The sequence below is a fragment of the Phyllostomus hastatus genome, unplaced genomic scaffold (genome assembly GCF_019186645.2).
Source record: "Phyllostomus hastatus isolate PE091 unplaced genomic scaffold, TTU_PhHast_1.1 phas_scaffold_93, whole genome shotgun sequence".
In the NCBI taxonomy this organism is placed as follows: Eukaryota; Metazoa; Chordata; class Mammalia; order Chiroptera; family Phyllostomidae; genus Phyllostomus; species Phyllostomus hastatus.
The window spans coordinates 29,426,422-29,447,125 of record NW_025334042.1 but is presented as its reverse complement, the minus strand read 5'-3'; the positions used below and the strand labels follow the sequence as shown (position 1 = coordinate 29,447,125).

The 20,704-nt window shown below is 37.9% G+C and overlaps 1 protein-coding gene across 1 annotated transcript in view; it reads right to left on the bottom strand.

Moving 5' to 3' along the window:
* SLC2A13 (solute carrier family 2 member 13) overlaps window positions 1-20,704 on the bottom strand; it is a 288,415-nt gene that overhangs the window by 210,308 nt on the left and 57,403 nt on the right. Inside the window, exon 3 of the mRNA XM_045829533.1 lies at window positions 4,009-4,217. Coding sequence (XP_045685489.1) covers window positions 4,009-4,217 — 209 coding nt within the window. The remainder of the gene's footprint in view (window positions 1-4,008; window positions 4,218-20,704) is intronic.

The window sequence follows — 20,704 nt, the reverse complement described above, 5'->3', positions numbered from 1 at the left end:
CTGCAGTTGCCTTTTGCTATGGTACCCAGGCCCTGAAAGCCTACCTCTCTCCACTCACTTTTGAAGCTAAGTGGAAATGTTTGCAAATTCTTGCCTCAAGTAAAACCTAGGTCTCTCAGGTTTCTTCTGTTGTACATATAATTCATGACTCTATTACATATCTATGCGACATGAAATAAACTAGAAAGACAAAAAGATTAGCAACACAATGAAATTTATATATATATATATAATTTTGTACTCAAATACACTTTATAAATATTACCAAAACTTGAGGAAAGTAGTAAACTTGGTTCACTTAATGATACATCAAATTTTGCACCTGCCGTTCCCTCTGCCTGGAACACACTCCCCCTTCTGTTCTCCACATTGCTGATTTTTTTTCACCCATTCAAGTTCACCTCCTCAGAGAAGCCTTTCCTAACTCCCCCACCTAAAGCAGCCCCTCTTTAGTCCCATAATAGATGTGACTATCCTGTTTGTCTCCTTCAAAGACATTACCACGGTTTAAGTTACCCAATAATTACTTACTCTTTTCTATAACTTATGTGCCTCTTCCTCACAAAGTGTGCCAGAACTTTGTCTCTCTCATCTATTGTCACATCCCCACCTCTACTGTCACTCGAGTAAGCATTTGTGAATGAAGAATGCTGCACAGTATTTGGAAACTTAAAAAAAAAGGGCATTTCTCACAGACTTTTAAAACTCTGTAAAAATTAGACTGTGACGCTTTTATAACCTGGCTCTCTTTTCATACAAACCTAAAAAGAAACTGAAGCTCAGCAACCCCCCACTCTCACCCCAAACCCTTTTAGGATGCCAAGTTTGGGGAGGAGACAGGATAGTCTTCATTTCCCTGCCTCCCACTGCAGGGAGCTCTGCAAACCAAGCAGGTGTTTCTTCTAGCTTCTCCTCATGAGTCCTGCAGGATGTATATACACGTAAAAACCAACTGTTTGCTTCTTTTCCCATAAACTGCCTTTTTCTTTCTTTCTTTCCTTTCTTTTTGTTTTTGTTTGTTTGTTTGTTTGTTTGTTTTGCCAACTACAGGGGAGAAATCACATGCTAAGGAGCTTGACCTTCAACCCATGCACAGGAGAAAGAAAACCCCATTTCAAACTAATCTTCTTCCCCAGCGTGGCCTGGGAGCCTCACCTCTGTTGCCGACGTGGCCAGAGCAGCCACCAGGTTCACTCACAGCCATAAAGTGTGTTTTCAGACTAAGGGAAGTCAATGCCATATACACTGCCAGCTCCACAGTCAAAAAATTAATTTAAGACACACACACTTAAATAGCTGTGACCATTTCCCTCAAAGACATGAAATTTAAACTCAAATAACCAAGAAAAAAAGCCTACAAAAGGGGAAAGGTCATATAAGGAAGTACCATTAACAGTCACAAGTCCCAAATCCTCTGGAAACTTCTAGAGAAGGACATAAGTGAGCCATCATGTCTAACATGAAAACATTCCTCCCTAAAACAGGGATCTTATTAACCCACCTTCCAACCTCCTGGAAGATCTGAGTATTTTGTGGTGGCTAGGTCAAATTCTCCCTCCGGAAGCCTCCTTCCACTGCCCACAGTTCCCAGGCTTGAAGCCATGGCTCAAACTCCACCTCACCAGGATCTGTGGGCCAGTCACCCCAGGTCACTGTCTGCAATGCAATGACTGACTCGTTTCCTCTGGGTCAGGACATTTTTATTAACTTTATTTCAAAGTCAGCTGTTTCCTCATGTGTATTTGTCTATCCAGCCTATCATTTTCCAACGTAAAGTGACTGAGGGCCAGGACCCTGCCAGTTTGTTAACACAAACCCTAGCACCGCCCTCTACTTTCAACTAACGTGACTGAGAGTCTCGCTCCAGGACGTGACAACGTTGAAATAAAATTCATACTTGTGCATTGTACTGTGGCCAGATTTCTCAATCATAAAAGCAAGGCACCACTCACTGGTGCCCTGTAACACTAGCAAATTTGTCCACATGCATTCATGCCATAATGCCATTAATTTGGAGCTTTTGAAAAGGGACATGAGAGTAGTTTTTGAATTAAGCAAGATAAGAGTACTCAAATAATACAAATCCACAGATTGGTAAATGATTGATCTCATTAATTACAAACTTGAGAATACTTACCCAAGCATGAGACAATTACTATTAGGATTCAGTGGATAATATCAAAAACCTATGCCAAATGTGTCCATAAAGCACTAATAAAATATAGGTAAATATTTTGTCTACACCCAAGAAATAGTGCCCTCTTTAGTTCCTAAAGATTTCTGACAAAAACTAAAGCAGATGCAGACAACTACAACCCTATGTAACTCGAGTTTCTAAAAAACCTGTCTGGCCGTACATTTCCAGCAGGCATGGGCATCAAACAGTGTGCGTGGTCAACAGCAGTGTGGCCAGACAGACAGGTTTTTGAATGGTCAAAATGAAGGTGTGTGCTCAGTGCTTTGTAGTAAATCAATGGGATTCCTACGGTTTAAACAAGAAGGCTTTTTTATTAAATTGTTTTCTTATCCTTTACATAAGTTAATAAAAACTTTGTTCTAAGCAGTATTTAATAACCTAATACTCTGAAAACCTTTTCACTCACACATTATTATCCCATGGGTTTCAAGTACACTGATTACTATGAAAACCACCTCGTGTTTCATTCAAGCTATTGCTGGAAGGAATTTAGACAGGAGCATAAAAGAAATTATTTGTAATTTAAATAGGCATTTAAAATCATACCTTTAAAATTAACACAATGTAGAATTCTGTAAAAGTGTATCACTTTGTTAAAGCAATGTTCCCTTTAATATGTGCACTAATATGCTATTCTGGAAATGCTGAGAATACCAAGGCCACGGTGTGTCCTCTAAAACTTAAAAAAATGACCTTCACCTAGAAAGGACTCACACTCAGTTGGGGCTTTGGTGTGAACACGAAGGTACTATTTATTGCGCTTTATATAAAGTGGAGACAAGCCTCGTGCAGCTAACACAGTAGCCAGCTTCTGCAGTGTTCGCTCTATTGTTTGAAGAAAGCAGGGCCTTGAGCTCCAACAAAAATCACAGAAAAAGGTGAGTGAACAGACCTTCCAAACGTGCATGTGACAGGTATCAGTGAGGAGGTGTGTGTGTTCAGTATTTTCTCAGGTATAAAACATAATTTTAAAAATATAAGTCTATGTCTTCATTTAAGCTATCGATTAATGTAAAGGCAAAAGGAAGCTCAAGAGAAAGCAAAACAATTTTGGGAAATGGGAATCCAGCAAACTGTTGATGAAAACCGTGTTGTGAAATGTCTACTTTTGCCATCATTCGCATCCTGTGAATCGCTTTCAGTCTGTCAACATTACAGATCCCGACTGAGAGTTTCGTAAATCGCTACATGATTTTTTCTCTGAAAATAAATTCATCAACATACATTAACTACAAATGTCCTCTTTTTTAGTTTTTCTGATATGGCATAATTAAATTAGACAGTTAACTAACTAAACATTCCCATGAAAACAGGAAAACACAAAATGATTCTAAGTTTAGTACATGAAAGTATTCTTATTCTTTATAAAAATTAGTATGAAAATTAAAATAACTCATGGAAACAAATATTTAATTTTACTGAAGTGATTTATTTTGATAGTTCAAATAACTTTTTAATTGACATGGCAAGCACATGCTTATATATCTTTATATATGACAAATTTATACATAATAAACATGCTCTCAAAAAAATACTCCTACACACAAAATAATGACAACTGTGTCAAGTATACCCAATTTAGAAAGCATAAAGGAGACCACACAAAAATTAAAATGATAATTATGTGAGGATAGTGGCTTTATGGTGGTATTTTTCTTCACTCTTTTATAATAGTCTTATATTGCTTTAAAAAAATTAAAATATACATTCTTTGGTTATACACAAAAGACACTACATATGTTAGATATTAAATAACACTACAGCATAACTTCTAAATAAACCATTGTGTAGGTTTAAAATAATCCACATACCTGAACCAACTTCTTTTTCCTCTTCTTCAATGTTGTTTTTAATGCTGTCATATTCCTCATCAATGGTCTGATTACCACGCATCTGGGACAAAATTCTACGGGCCTTTTGAGTCTGTCCTTTCTGAATGAGCCATCGAGGGCTTTCAGGTAAAAAGAGAAAGCCAAAAAACTGTATAACTGCTGGAATCGCTGCAAGTCCCAACATGTACCTGCAATAAAAAAAAATATATATATATATATATCATTGTAAAATTGGTCTTATTAGCACCCCATTGTGAATAATATCTAATGCTAAGTTGGTCAAAATGATTTTTGTGTTTGTGTCTGTCACCAGAAAAAAAGGATGTTTTTCTGCTGTAGTGAGAAACTGCAAAATGAAAATCTGATTCTTCTCTCTCACACAAATTACAAGGAAAAAGAATGGACAAAAGTCAGAATAATCATACAGACCCATTCTGAGCTAAACACGACCCTGCAAAAGTCCATAATCGCCATCCCTACCCAATACTAACATATGTAACATACATACAAGTCCGCATTCTACAATATGAAATGGGATTAAGACAAAACTCTCTGATCTGTTTGAAAGATACACTATTCAATAAAACACCCAAATTTATGAGTTTTTTCTGCTCTGTGAGTGATTAGTTATGATTTCCTTTTGCCATTAAGCATCATGCTCACCCTCAATAATGAAGGAGTGGAAATCCATAGGAGGAAAAGATGGAGTTGGAAACAAATCATGCTTATTAAAATGACAAAAATACCTTATAGTATAGTTTGATATTAGATAGCATGATTCCTCCAAATTTGTTCTTCTTCCTCAAGACTGCTGTTGCTATTTGGGCCTTTCTTTTGTGGTTCCATATAAATTTTTAAAATATTTGGTTTAATTCTGTGAAGTATCAATATGACATTAGTATCTTGAGAAGAACTGTGTTGAAACTATAGATTGCTTTGGGTAGCATGGACATTTTAATTATGTTAATTCTCCTATCCATGAACACGGTATGTGCTTCCACTTAAAATGGAATCTTTCTGTATCTTCTTCATCTTAATTTCTTTCTTCAGTGTCTTATAACTTCCCAAGTAGAGGTCTTTTGCATCCTTGGTTAGATTTATACCAAGGTATTCTATTCTTTTTGAAGCAATTGTGAATGGGATTGTTTTGTTAATTTCACTTTCTGATAATTCATTATTGGCATAAAAATGCAACTGATTTCTGGATATTAATTTTGTATTCTGCCACTTTACTGAATTCACTTATCAGTACTAGTAGTTTCTTGATAGAATCTTTGGGGTTCTCTCTGTACAGTATCATGTCATCTACAAATAAAGACAGTTTTATTACTTCCTTTCCAATTTGTATGCCTTTTATTTCTTCTTCTTGTCTGATTGCTATGGCTAGGACTTCCAGCACTATGGTCAATAAGAGAGGTGAAAGCAGACATCCCTGTCTTGTTTACAATTTTAAGCAGAATACTTACAGTTTTTGCCCACTGAGTATGATGCTGGCAGTTGGTTTATCACTTATGGCCTTTATTATGTTTAGGTATATTCCCATTATCTCCACATGCTGAGAGTTTTTATCATACATGGGTGCTGGATTTCATCAAATGCTTTTCCTGTACCTATTGATATGGGCATGTGGTTTTTATCCTTCATTGTGTTTATGTGGTGCATCATATTTATTAATTTGCGAATGTTCTACCAACCTTGCATTCCCAGAATAAATCCCACTTGATCATGGTGTATGATCTTTCGGATGTATTGCTGTATTTGGTTTGCTAATATTTTGTTGAAAATTTTAACATCTATGTTCATCAGGGATATTAGCCTATAATTTTCTCTTTTTTTGTATTCTTTTTTATAAGACCATAGTAATCAAAACAACATAGTACTGGCATAAAACAAAAATAAAGAACAAAAATAAAACCACATCATTATAGTCAATTAATATTTGACAGAGGAAACCAGCACATACAATGGGCTGAAGAGAGTTTATTCAATAAAGGGTGTTGGGAAAATTGGACAGATACATGCAGAAAAATGAAACTAGATGATGTTTTTATGCCACATACAAGAATAAATTCAGAATGGATTACAGATTTAAATGTTAGACCCTAAACCATAAAAATCCTAGAAGAAAACATAAGCAGTAAAATCTCAGATACTGTTTGTAGCACTGTTTTGTAATATACCTCCTCAGGCAAGGGAAACAAAACAAAACAAAACAAAACAAAAACAAAAAAAGGGAGCTCTTTATCTGCCCTTAGATTCTAAATATCATCATGCTGGGTGGAGCAATCTTGGCTATAGGCCTCTGCTTTTCGTGACTTTGAATATTTCTTGCTAATCCATTCTAGGCTGCAAAGTTTCTTTTGAGAAATTAGCTGACAGTCTTATGGAAATTCCCCTGCAGGAAACTAACTGCTTTTCTCTTACTACTTTTAAGATTCTCTCTTTACCTTTAACTTTAGGCATTTTAATTATGATGTGTCTTGGCATGGGCCTCTTTGCATCCCTCTTGTTTGGGACTCTCTGTGCTTCCTGGACTTACATGTCTATTTCCTTAACCAAATTAGGGAAGTTTTCTTTCATTATTTTTTTGAAATAGATTTCCAATTTCTTGCTTTTTCTCATCCTCCTGGCACTACCACGATGCTGATGTGGTCCCTGGTGAAAATGAGTTTGACACCCCTGTTTTACAGGAACTACTTGGGGCTCCAGAAATTTCTTCCACTGCTTCAATTCCCACTAGTTTCTGCAGCCAGAAGTTGTGGGAACTTACCTCCCCAGCACTGGAAACCTGGGCCAGGGGACCTGGTATGGGACCCCTCACTCCTAAGATATGCCTCCCAAATTTTTATCCACCACAGGAGGATGTGGGACCAGTCTGCTCCTCATCTGCGCCCCTCCCACCAGTGTGGATGGATGTGGTTTCCTTAATTCCATAGTTGTCAGACTGCCATTCAACTCCATTTCTGATAGTCCTGAATAATGGTTGTTATATATTTTAGTTGTAATTTTGATGTAGTTTTGCAAAAAGGTGAGCCATGTTTGCTTGGGCCACCATCCTGACCAGAAGTCTAGATGTTTTCTATTGATCCAAGTTCCCTGGGTATGTTCCATGGTAGATTCACAATGGTAGAGTTCAGAAGACCAACTCTGTTCACATATCAAACATGTTCATGGGTACTAATAAACCAGTGCAAAGTCACCTGACTCAATACACTTTTCAAGGCTATTCTGACTTTTAAGCTATGTTAAACCCAAAGCATAGCAGCCTTGAAGGCTCCAGATACACATCTTGTGAAAAAGTTCATTTTTTTAAGTAATTTCATTTTAATTTATAAATAGCAGGAAGAAAATACAATTGTCACATGGGTGTTAGGAATAACTCCTAAATAGTAGCTAAAACCACATACAGAAACAGGAAAATTAACTAAGATTTATACAGTAAACAGTGTTTATGAATGACTGACTAAATGAATCACTTGGCCCCCGGTGTTAACAGAAATCTTATTAGAAGTGTTTTCTATTTTAAGCCATGGGCTGTGATAATACTGAATCACTCCTTCCTCTGCTCGCCCACAGAGCACAGAGTTTTAACCTCAGTTTACGTCATTGAGACTTGTAATAAGTTATCCACCTGTTGGACTCCCTGCAATAGTTATATAATAACTTATCCACTGGATTGCATATTTAACTTTGTGCTCAGCATAGCCCCTAAAATAAAGTATACTGAATGCAGTAAGGACTTTTAATAAATGTTTTATGAAATGATATAAAAGCACTTATATATCTGAACTTTCTGTATTAAACAGAAAATAACTGTGCTTCGCACTCATGTATCTACATCTTATGCAGCGACTCTTCTGGATCATTTAGCTCAGCAAACTTACTTGCACAGTAATTCCAGTGAAACCATTTGTTATTCTAGATGCAGCTCGACCTTCCCTTCTGAAGATGATTCATCTAAAGGAGGCTTTGTAGGAATCTTCAGCTGAGAACTAGAGATGAGCTCAAACAAACGTGTATTTCTGGCCTCTTCCTCTTAAATGTTAACTTGTCTAACCAAATCTGTTACTTAAATGTAGGTTTTATTGCTGTAAATCAGCAATTTTCAACTGGTGTGCCACACGAATTTTTAAAACATGCAATACCTGATTATCTAGTCAGGAGCACTGACTTCTATTCCCTTAGACTGTCAAATAAGCAATGACAACAGCCAACAAAACAACAGCCATCCTTTGTGAATAAATCAAAATTATACCTATTTTTTGGTCAGATTGGCAAAAAATATATTTTTTGGTGTGCTGCAGAATTTTAGTAATTAGTTTATGTGCACCAGTAGATGAAAAAGGTTGAAAATTGCTGCTGTAAATGAGTGAAATTTCTTTTTGATTGTATTCTCTTAAAGAAAAGTTTATACATACTTGTATTGGCAATTATTGCCAATTATTTAAAAGAAAAGCAATATAGAGGTAAGCTGGATTAGGAAATAAATCTTAAAAATGAAAGCTTTCATATTTCATTTCACTACTCCTTTTATGACCTTTCTTTCTGTTCTCCAAACACCCTTTAGTGATAAGTTAAGATTAAAGAGCTGTACAGAATTTCCAAGGGGCACCTGAAATAAATATAGAAACTGAATCATTTTCCGGCCTAAAGATGCTCACATAACACTTCACAGTTTACTACCCACTACTTAATCCTAGAACACAGTAGTTTTAAAAACTAAAAAAAAAAATAAGGAAAAGACAAAGAGTAAAGAAAAATGCAAATATACATATTAGCTAGCCCATGTGTCCTAAGTGAGCCACTGAGGACAGACTACTTCAGCTCCTCGGCATCGGAACTCTGTTAAGTGCCAGGACTGTAGGTCTGAGATTTACAATTCAGTGCCCTAATGCTAGAATGGGGATGTAAAGCCTGAGTCCAGAGACTGCCCAAGATAATACATGCCTTATACACTTACATCCTAATGTTTCTCTTCTAGAAGTAAAACAACTTATTTTTACTATATTTTAATGACCTTTCATGATAAAGGTATTTTGATAGCGCATCTGATGTATCATTTCAAACACAATAAATATGCTCCTGAAGGTATGAAAAACAGATATTTTGATAAGAATAAATTTCCATGGCTTTGTAGAGACCAAATGCACATGTCGGGCTGGGTTTGGGGGTTGGGGGCAGTGAGAGGGTGACAGTGGTGGTTTACAGTGGAGAGAGCACAGGAACAGACCTGGGTCACACTTCTGGGCACACCAACCACAAAACCCTGGTCAGGTTACTCAACATTGTAATGTACAGGTGAAGGTGTCTATCTCCCAGGACAGCTGGGATAATTAGATGAAATCATTCAGCTGGTACCTAAACTGGAGAAGATGCTCAGCAAAAACTGTTTTCATCTCCCTGACTCCCTCCACCCTCGACCAATTTGATGCAACTTGTCTATCTCAGGTGGATCATCTGCCCAAACTTTCAGTAGACAGAGTTAACTGATTTCTTTCTTGAGGAAAAAAGCCATTCCTCTGATGATGAGCAGATCGCAGATAAATAAGAGGTTGCTTTGCTGGAGCACTGATGAGAATTTTATCATGCAACTGAAAGAGCAGGAACTCTACAGACTTCGTTAAGGCAGTATTAGGGACTCACCATCAGCCCTCTACATCCAAGGAAATCAGGAACCAGATAAATGACAATGAGTACACTGAGATGACGAAGAGTATACTGATAAACTAGGGCAGTCAATCCCTAAACAAATAAGCAGTCCCCTACAGATATCATTATTATCAGTAATAATGGAGAATCTCATTATATGAGTTAAATCAAGGGCTTCAAGCCCTGGCTGCACATTAGAATCGCCCAGGAGGCTTTTAAAACACCAGTGTCCAGGCTCTACCCAACCAGGAATTTTGATTAATTGGTCTGGGCTCCAGTCCCAGGGAATTCCATTTCACTAAAAGCTCCCGGGTGGTGCTAATGTGCACTCAGGACTGAGAGCCACCGATCTAAGTGTTTTAAAAACCCAGGGGGCGAAAGTGAACAATAAGCACCCATAGTCCACACACCACGGGCAAAAGCCACATCCATCCCGGGGAAGCACACCAAGCTGATGGGAAGGGAAAGCAGGTTGGTGCTAGCAAACATGACAAGCTTTCATGAGTTCTAAAAATGTTTCAGATGCTCTTGGGCATCGTGATCACTCACTGCAAGGTACCTTTTAAACTTTCTAACTGAAATGGATGAAAACTATTTTCTGGTCCAGCCAGCAGCACCGGCACCTGCCCACCAGAAAACCAGAAAACAAAGTACAGGCACTCTAACTGTGAGTAATGCTTTCAATGGTGCAGTCGGAACAGCCATCAACAAGGGAGACCCGCCCAGCTGTTTCACCTCAGGTTGAGCCTTCTTCCCAGGGCCGGGAACTGACGTTCAGTGAATCCAAGACTCTGCACGCTTGGACGCCAGCCCTCCCCACTGCGGCTGGCAGGCCCACTGCTTGCTGAGGACAAGGTAGCCGACACACAGCCAGATAGGCCCTTCCCTGAACTCAACAGTCACCATCATTCTTGTTTTAAAGGAGTCATACGGTCTCACCTATGAAGCCAAAGACAAGTGTCCTCTAATAAATTACCATTTCAGGCAAAATTTTGCAGTTCCCTTCTCTGAACAGATAATATGTGACTTCCTGATAACATGATAGACCGATATAACACCATAAAGACATTCCTTATTCTCTAGCAGGTCCTTAAGGGTGATGATTATGTTCCAAATACATGAAAATCTACTTGAATGTTCAAACTCATCTGGACATGTAATCATTTAACCACTTTTTATGTGTCCAGCACTGTTCAAAAGACTCAAGAAACCTTAACTGATCTGTCTTCATAACAACCCTGTGAGGTGGGTACCATTATCATCTGCATTTAAAGACAAACAGGCTACAAAGAAAAAGATCTAGTATGCAGTAGGACTAGGCTTAAAATCTGGGCAGTATGGCTCCTGTAACAAATGCTCATTGTAAGTCAAGCTAAAGTAAATGTTTAATGAGCAGTTAACATAATTCTGCAGCATTCACAACAGAGGACATTAATTGACCTCAGTTTCACATTGGAAGACTTTTGAGGATCCTTCCGGTAGTTTTACTGTTCACTGACCTGTGTTAAAGGCAGCAGAGCACTGGAGAACAGCAGGTGGAGGGGCTGGCTGGGTGCAGTCACCCCTATCACACACTGCACAGCTCCTCACACAAAAGCACCCCTGGGCTGGGGAGCTGCAAACTGTACTTAACTAATAGGCCCAGTAGGGGCAAATGGGATATCTTATTATTCTCTTGACATCAGTGTGTTACTATGAAAATAGCTGAGTATTAGTTACAAGAATCTCACTTGTAAGGGTAAATGTGTGTTGCTTACTTTAAACTCTCCAACAAACTGAATTTTTATTTTACTTGTCTTTAACATACACAGGTAAACTTTCATGTAGGTATAGGTAACAAGGAAGCAGACAGTTGAAAAGATGACCAGAAGCAAAAAAAAAAACTTGACTTGAGATTCGATCTTTTAAAAATACTTTATACTATAACAAATATGACAGATCTAAAGTTTTTCTCTATACTTCATTTTTTAATCTCTGCCTCACACAGGCCTCCCGAAGCCTCTCTCCTTCCAAAAGAAATTGTGCAGAAGGAATTATACCCTGCATCTACATCCTGTTTATTTCTTTTCTCCCTTCCTTTTTCTTCCTTAAATTCCCAAATGAAGTTTGCCAGTGCCTTACAGGAGAAGAGCTATATGATTTATGGTTTTAATTGTAAGTCAAGCTATAACAGAAAAACTATCAGAGCTAAGGGAAATGTATTACAATATGTAATACAATAACATAATTCTATGCAACTGTTTGTATAGCTCTCTTCAAAAATGTTTATTTATCCTCACATGAGGACATTTCTTATTCATTGTTTTTAAAGACAGAGGAATGGAGACAAAGGAATATCGATGTGAGAAACATCCGGGTTACCTCCCCCATGCACCCACACCGGGGATCCAACCCCCAATCCAGGTATGTGCCCCAACCAGGAATCAAACCCACAACCCTTCGGGGCGACGCTCCAACTGGGCCACACACAGCAGGGCCTGTTTTCATAGCTCTTGAGGCACTGAATTCTACAAAGGAAAGACACTTCTCACTCTGAAAAGCACAGTAAAGGTTTTTTGGATACTGCACTCATTTGGCCAATTATCCTCTGAAAAGGCCATGGGAGTATTAAGGTCTAGTTCAATAACCACTTTCTTACTTATCTCCCAAACTCGTGTTGTAAATAAAAAGTATACATTTTCAAACCAAGTTTTTACCTTGTAGCTTTCTAGCCACAGAAAATCTTGATGTTTTTGAAACATTAAGATTAACTCAATGACAACCTCTGGAACTTTATCTGGAGCAGAGGGAGGGTTTTTAGCAATATTCTCTATTATTGAGACCATGGCAGGAGACACATAAGAAAAAAAAAACTAAAAAAAAAAACTGAAAAAATTTGTAATTCTAATAGTTTCAGTCCCACCTGTCTTCTAACCAACATTCTGTTTGTATGTATTTGTTATTGATTTACAAGTCATCTCTATGTTTGCTCATTCTGAATAGCTCAAATATATAATTTAGAGGAACAGCATAAACATTAAGATGCTATGCTTGCTGGGTGGCTCAGTTGGATAGGTATCATCCTGCAAACCGAAAAGTAATTTGATTCCCAGTCAGGGCACATGCCTAGGCTGCAGATTCGGTCCCTGGTCAGTGAAAGTGTGCCTTTGGAAAACAGCCAATCAATGTTTCTCTTTCACATCAATGTTTCTCTTCCTCTCTTTCACCCTCCCTTCCCCTTGCCCTATCCCTCTAAAATCAAAAATAAAACTTAAAAAATTAAAAACAGCTTTTTAAGGGATGCTATGCTTTATTCTTTACAACTCTACAGTTTCAAACTGGCATCCTTTCACTTATAACTATAAAATAAATAAAACTCTAAACCTTTTCCCCCAGAAACAGTTCACTGAAAATATAAAGTTCTGCAGGTAGAATCAGTTCCCTAATGAAGAGTTACTGTGTTTGCTTGGAAAGCTAAGGCTAAATTTCTTGTGTTCTTTCTCAGCTTCTTACCTAGGTAACAACTTCTGAATGCATATTAAGTGCCTAACTCTAAGCCACTCATTAAGCATCATGAATAAACTTAACCAGAGATAGAGTCATGCTGTTTCAATACAAAAACATCCTCAAGCTGAAGTTTTCCAGTGATATTTATCATTATATCCTGTTGAGGGTAGTGAAACATTTTCCTTAAAAAGGCATAATCCAGACCATTCAAACCACATCCAAGAACACTGTTCCTTCCTTCGGCCCTACATCGAGAGAAGGGGTGTCAAACTCATTTTCACTGGGGGCCACATGAGCCTCGAGGTTGCCTTCAAAGGGCCGAATGTAATTTCAACTCCTTAATAGTTAAGGAGTAGTTACATTTATACAGTCTTAAAATTATTTCAGCTCTTTGAAGGCAACCGCAAGTCTGATGTGGCCCCCAGTGAAAATGAGTTTGACATCCCTTGAGCTATCTGACTTCATTATCCAAAGTTCCTATGGGTTTTGAGTTTTCTTCATATACTTCTCTTATACTTAATAACCACATGAGTAATGTGTTTACTCAAAGATCCTAATTATTGAATTTAGAAAAGATATAGTCATTATTACATATCACAAAATATTTACCAAACATAAAGTGTGACTTATGAAATATTTTCTACTTAATGCAAAAGCTTTAGATGTAAAATAATAACACTGAATTTAGTCACCTGCTATAGTTAAAAATCATTTCATAACCTATTTTTCAATTTCAGTTCATGATTCACAACTCCATTTTAACAGATAAATTAAAATAAGAAAGCACTGCCAAATTATCAGATGGTAAGCTAATTTTTTCACTGCCATCAAGGAGCATGCAGAACATCGCCACTGACGACTGATGACCTGATACTCTGGCAGCTAGAGAGTAAACAGGAGACCACAGCTGGAGGCGCGTAAGAAAAAAAGAAATCTGTGTGTCACAGTTGAAATCTTCCAAGTAAAAAGCAGGTGATATATGATCAGCAAATGAGCAATTTTTATGTTACTTATTGAATATTTCTGTGTAAATTGTAAAAAAAAATCATTGCCAAATATGTAAACATAAGAAGATATTAATGATATATTTAGCTAGGGGAAAAACCCTCAAAATAATCTGATGTCGATATATAAGGTAGGTGGTATAGCCAAGGTTACTTAGAGTTATTGTGATTCTAGTTTTGTAGAAAAAGCAGGTTTCCTTGCTTTCCCAGAATAAGATGTGATACTACTGAAACAAATTAGATGTATTTTGCACAGATATTAGGCAGAGAGTTTTAACTAACATGCAAAATGCATTTGACCTGAACAAAATTTTTAGTACTAATAATGAAAATAATGCTCATACAACCATATCTACACAATTATCCTCTTTGTTTCAAATTCTGAGACTCTTCCATAGGCAAAGCTCCGGGCTAGGTATTACAGACATATGGCAATGATCAGCAGACATCCCTTGCTTCAAGGAGATTACACTCTAATAATCAGCAAACAAAACAGGATGGTTTAATTGCTATGACTGGGGTGAGGCATAGTGTACGAGTAAGGAGAAAGTTATTTCAACAAAGGCTATTAGAAAAAGTATCATGGCAGAAACAACATATACATTATTTATTGCAATGCAGAAAAGGAATATAATGGAGGGGGCCAACGTAAAGTTCAGATTAACTTTTTTAGGTAGAATTGGTATATGATAAAAATGAAGAGATCCCAATCAAGGAAGAGAGAACATTTCCATGATGTGAGAGAGTTCCTTTGTAACCCCCTCTTTTCAGGGAATCCCCATTGCCACAGACAAGCATAGACCAAATTTATGCCCTCACAGCTTATTCTGCATGTGGATGACCCTCATAAGGGACCATGGAGATTCTACTCTTTTGTTTCCACCTTCTTTCGATCTTAAAAGATTTATCCACATTGTTCTTCCTTCTATTTCACTGATTTACTTATCTGCCCATACCAGACTGTCTTTTAATTACGTTAGCTTTACAGTAACTCTAGTAAGAAGACAGTGAGTCCTCCCACTATGTGCTTCAAGATGTTGTAGTTTAAGCAATTCTAGGTTCTTTGCTTTTCCCTAAACTTTTTAGAATCAATTTGTCCATCTGAATGAATGTAAGTGCTGACAATGGACATCTTTGCCTTGCAACTGATCATAAAGGAAACCATTCAGGCTTTCACCACTGAAAATAAAGGTGCAGATTTTTCTGAACACGTCCTTACTGAGTTGAGAAAGTTCTACTTTGCTGAAAGGCTTTACCATAAAGGACTATTACTCAGTGAGATGTTTTCTCTGCATATATTGAGATGATTGTGTAGGTCTTCCTCCAATGAATAATTTCAAAATGGTGACTTGCATGAATTAATTTATGTTAAATCAACCAGACTTTCCGAAAAAAGAAACGCAAAGAAAAGAAAAAGAAAAAGAAAGACCTGATCATGAATGATTATCCTTTTATACCTTGCTAGGATCAATTTTACTAATATTTTGTTAAGGATACTTTTAGACACTGCCTAGAATTTTCTTTTCCTTAACAACTTAGGCCATAATATCAGAGTTATATTGGCCTCATGTACCCAGCTGGGAAGTATTCCATCCACCCCCATTTTCTAAGGCTTTTCTTTAAACTTGCCATTGTCTCTTCCACAAATGCTTTAGAGAATGCACCAGCAAAATCATCTGTGCCTGAAATGTGTTTTGTGGACAGGTAACTACCAATAATGATTTGATTTGTTTTAAAAAAATATAGGGATATACAGATATTCAATTTTGTATTTTGTCATTTTTTTTGCTAAGTTCCAATTTTCATGCCAATATGCTCATTCCATCTAAGTTGCTGAATTTATGGGCATGACATTGTTCAAAGTATTCCCTCATTATTTTTATTCATAGAAATGATGTGCTCTCTTTCACTCCTAGTACTGATAATTTATGCTTTGTCTTTTTTTCTCATGTAATCAGTCCTAACACCTCAGTCCTGTTAAAATGGCTATTATCAAAAAGACTAGAAATAACTAGACTAGTGTTAGCAAGGATGTGGAGAAAAGGAAACTACTGTAGGCTGTTGGTGGGAAAGTAAATTGATCTAGATTCCACTTCTTGGAATTTATCTAAAGAAAACAAAAGCACTAACTCCAAAAGATACACACACTCTCATGTTCACTGCAGCCTTCTATTGGGTTAACATTTTTTTCTTTGAAGATAACATCCCATTGTCTCTTGCCCTCCACTGTTTCTGCTGTAAAGTCCGCCATTACTTGTATAGCTGTTCCCTTTCGTGTAATGTGCTTTTTAAATCTTGGACCCTAATTTTCCCTGTATATTTTGTTTTCATTTGATTATGATATATCTGGATATATATCTTGGGATTCCCTGTGTTTTTTTTTTAAGATTTTATTTATTTTTAGAGAGGGAAGGGAGGGAGATAGAGAGAGAGAGGGAGAAACATCAATGTGCAGTTGCTGGGGGTCATGGCCTGCAACCCAGGCATGTACCCTGACTGGGAATCGAACCTGCAACACTTTGGTTCGCAGCCCACGCTCAATCCACTGAGCTACGCCAGCCAGGGCTCCCTGTGGTTCTTGAATCAGTATTTAACACATGCACAAAATTCAGAAAATTTTCTGCCATTATTTCTTAACATATTATTCTTTGTCCCATTCTCTCTCCTTCTTGAACTTCAAGTACATGTATATTAGACTACTTGGTATTAATTAAATATACATAAAATGACTCAATATTGTACCCTAGGCCACTGTGACTCTCTTTTTTTCCCACCTTATTATTTTCTCTTTTGCTGGGAACTGCCCTGCCTGGTTTCAGGAGCTGTAACCCCTCCATGGCTAAGGCTGAGTGAGTGACCTTGGGACCAGAAGCCACTAAGGAGACAAAGCTTATCTCCCTGGCAGGGGTGCCACCTCTGCTCCTTTTACTTCACCCTGCTTGGGCCCCCAATGCTTGGTCGGTTAGCCAATGATGGGTACGATTCCTAAAATGGGGGACGACCTGAGACAGGCACGGTCATGAAGGGGCCCTCAGGGAAGGGCTTGGGGGATTATAGAAAAAGGGGGTGATGGACCCTCATCCCCTTGGCTTTGACATAGCCTGAGTCCTCATTCTGTCTTCAAAACGTCTCCTAATCTCTTGGCTGCCTTACTTCCCCTGCCTGACTTAAGCCTGAAACAATGCTGGAGGTGGGCGCAGCCCTGTGCTGGAAAGGGTGGGCTCCCTAGGGTGATCAACCCTAAGGAAGAACGCATAAAATCCTATGAAACCTACTTCGCTAATACCCTCAATTTAAATAAGGGTCCAAGCAGGAAGTGAGTTTGTTCCCCAAAGTTTTATGGCCATTTAACTATCTGAACCTGACTCAGAATAAGCCCTCAGAGTTCTTTGAATATTATCTATTGTTTAATCATTCTGCCTGACAATGATTGATGAGCTTTACATATACGCCCTGTATTCCTGCGCAAATTGAACCCAATAAAAGCCTGTCAAGGCAAGGGTCAACGCGCTCTCCCCTTGACAGAGTGGCCAAGATGCTCCAAGGCTTTTTCTCCTCTTGAGAGAGAAGCCGCACCGTCCCTCTTCCTCCACAGGACTTGGTAGTCCATGTGAATTTCTCACATCTCATCCACAATGTGGAGGACCCCACGAGTCGGGGTCCACATCACTCTTTCAGATTAGGTGATGTCTATAGGTCTATCCTTCAGTTTCCAGATCCTGTCTTCTGTCATCTTCAATTTGATTTTGAGTCCATCCAGTTAATTTACTTTTTATTTTTTTTATTTTCATCATTGTTCAAGTACAGTTTTCTGCCTTTTACTCCCTTTCCAGCCCACCCACCCAAAAATTTTTAAATTTTACCTTCTAATGCAGATATTGTACTTTCAGTATTATATGTGTATGTGTATATATGTTTCTCTGCTGAGATTTCCCATCTGGTTACTCTATATGACTAATTTCTATTGAGTCCTTAAACACATTTATTTTTATTTATTTTTTAAAAGATTTTATTTATTTATTTTTAGAGAAGAGAAAGGAGGGACAAAGAGAGGAAGAGAAGCATCAGTATGTGGTTGCCTCTTGTGTGCCCTCAACTGGGGACCTGGCTCGTACCTCAGGCAGCAGACTGGGAATCGAACCAGTGACTCTCTGGTTTGCAGGCTATCACTCAATCCACTTAGCCACACCAAGTCCTTAAACACATTTAAAGTAGCTGTTTTCAAATCTTTTTCTAATCCCAACATCTACAATCTACATCATCTTAGGATCTATTATTGACAATCTTTCTTTTAATTATATTGACAACCTGAAAGACAAAATAATAAGGTGGAAAAGAAAGAGAGTCTCAGTGGCCTAGGGTACAACACTGAGTCATTTTATATACATCTAATTAAATCTAAGTAGTCTAATATACATGTAATTGAAGTTCAAGAAGGAAAGAGAATGGGGCAAAGAGTATATTAAGAAATAATGGCAGTCATTTTTTTTCATTCACATTGTCATGAATTTTTGTGTGTTCTGTGTATTGTGAATGATAAAGTGTAGAGAGTCTAGATTTTCTTCTCTTCTTCTGGAGAATGTGGACACTGTCCCATCAGGCACCTTAAATCTGTGCAGGCTTGGTTTCCGACTTGGCAAGTATGACTCTTACTTTTGACTTGGTCTCAAGAAAATCCCTGGTCATGCAACAAAGCCTTTACTCCTATGGTGTGGTCCTTTTGGGGTCCTACTGGACAGCTCAAGCTGGTGGCCCATCTAACCTGGAAGGAAAGTTTCCAAGTCCAGAAATGTCACTCCTCCTATGGGCAGGAAATAACATCTCTCTCAGCTTTTACCATCTCTGTTACCTTCTGCCAACTCTATGGAATCTCTCCTGTCTATTCATAGTTCAGCAGTAAGAAAAACACTTGTGGTGAATTAATGGTCAGATCTGGAGGCTTCGTCCTCTATGGATCATTCTTTCCCTGGATTTACCCCCTCGAACTCCAACTGTTCTGGCCACTGAAAACTCTAGCCACTGACACCATGAGTCTATAAAACTGTATTTTCTACTTAAGTTCTAGCTGCCCAGCCTCATGGATTGAGGGATGCCATCAGGGATAAAGCCATTAATGTAGACCTCAACATGAACCATCCACTTCAGTCCCAGTCCAACCTTGGAGCTGGACCTCCCCAGTGTCTTAAAAGGCTTCTTATATTCTGTCCATGGGATATACTGGTTATCCCTCAGGGAGGGATAATTCTTATAGCAAACCATTCTCATCTGTAAACCGTATTTACTTTTTACCTGGAAAATCCAGATAATTGAATGTGAGAGCAATTTTTATTGCCAGCTTTAGATGCGAGATATACAGAGGCAACCTAAAACTCCCTGGAGATAACAGCAAACAATACACAGTAGCATTTAAGAGTTTGTATGTTTGTGCATAGCCATTAACTCATTTGATCCTAATGATAACACTGTACAATTACTAAAGCATCAGCTACATGAGGATATTAGAGCTTAAATTAATTCATGTGCTGTAAAAGCAAGTCTTAAATCTATTCCTCCCACTGCACAATACCTTTATGATAAACAGTCCTGTTTTAATTCTGTCAACAACAGTATTACAACAAATTCAGAATTAATGTATTTACTCGTAAACAGGCTGCTAACCAAATCCATCTTTCTCAAAACGGCCACTGCACAGTTACCTTGTTAAGATGAAAATTGCTTCATAGTCTGTATTTTGTATAGAGCTAAACACCACTCATTTATTAGCACAAATTATAAGAACACTTTCCCCAGCATAAATTTGTTTAGAAATATCACCCTCTTTTAAATACTACTCTAAAAAGCAACTTTATTGACAAGATTATTAAAACTGTAAAATATTATGGGGGAGGAAGGCTCATAATTTTTTCATCCCAAGGTAGTATTGATTACTTTAAAAATTATTTTTTGTGACTTTCAATAAACAAACTCAACACACTGTTAAAGGGAGTGCAATGGAAGGAAAGTTCTATTCACATCCATTGAGGACGACCAGCCTGCCCACATCCCCTCCGACTCCCAGAAAGCAATCACGGCTCTCCATCTCACTGCTCTGAACTTCTCACTGCTGTCTAAACATGGCTTTAGAGAATTATATTTCACCTAGAAGGTCCCTCTCCCTCACTATGCCAAAACCCTCTTATTCATAAGATCCAGCTCAAATAGCTTTCCGCTGTGAAGCTAAGTTATTCACTGCCCCCTACCCCAGAGTTCACATCATTTAACACCATTGATTGTTTAATTAACATGATGATGAAAAGTCTCTCCTTCAAAAACAGAGATGCTTGAAGACAGGTACATTTCTTATTGATCTTTTATCTCATTACCAAGCACAAGAGTAATATATAGTAGCTGTCTGAAAAAAAACTCTGAATGACTAAATTATTCTCATACTAACACACGTCTCTACCTATATTCTGGCAGCAACCTCAGAAATAGATTCTCTGAATCGATCCAAGAGCTTAGAGTTCCAATAAATTCTGAGCATCACTGTCATTATT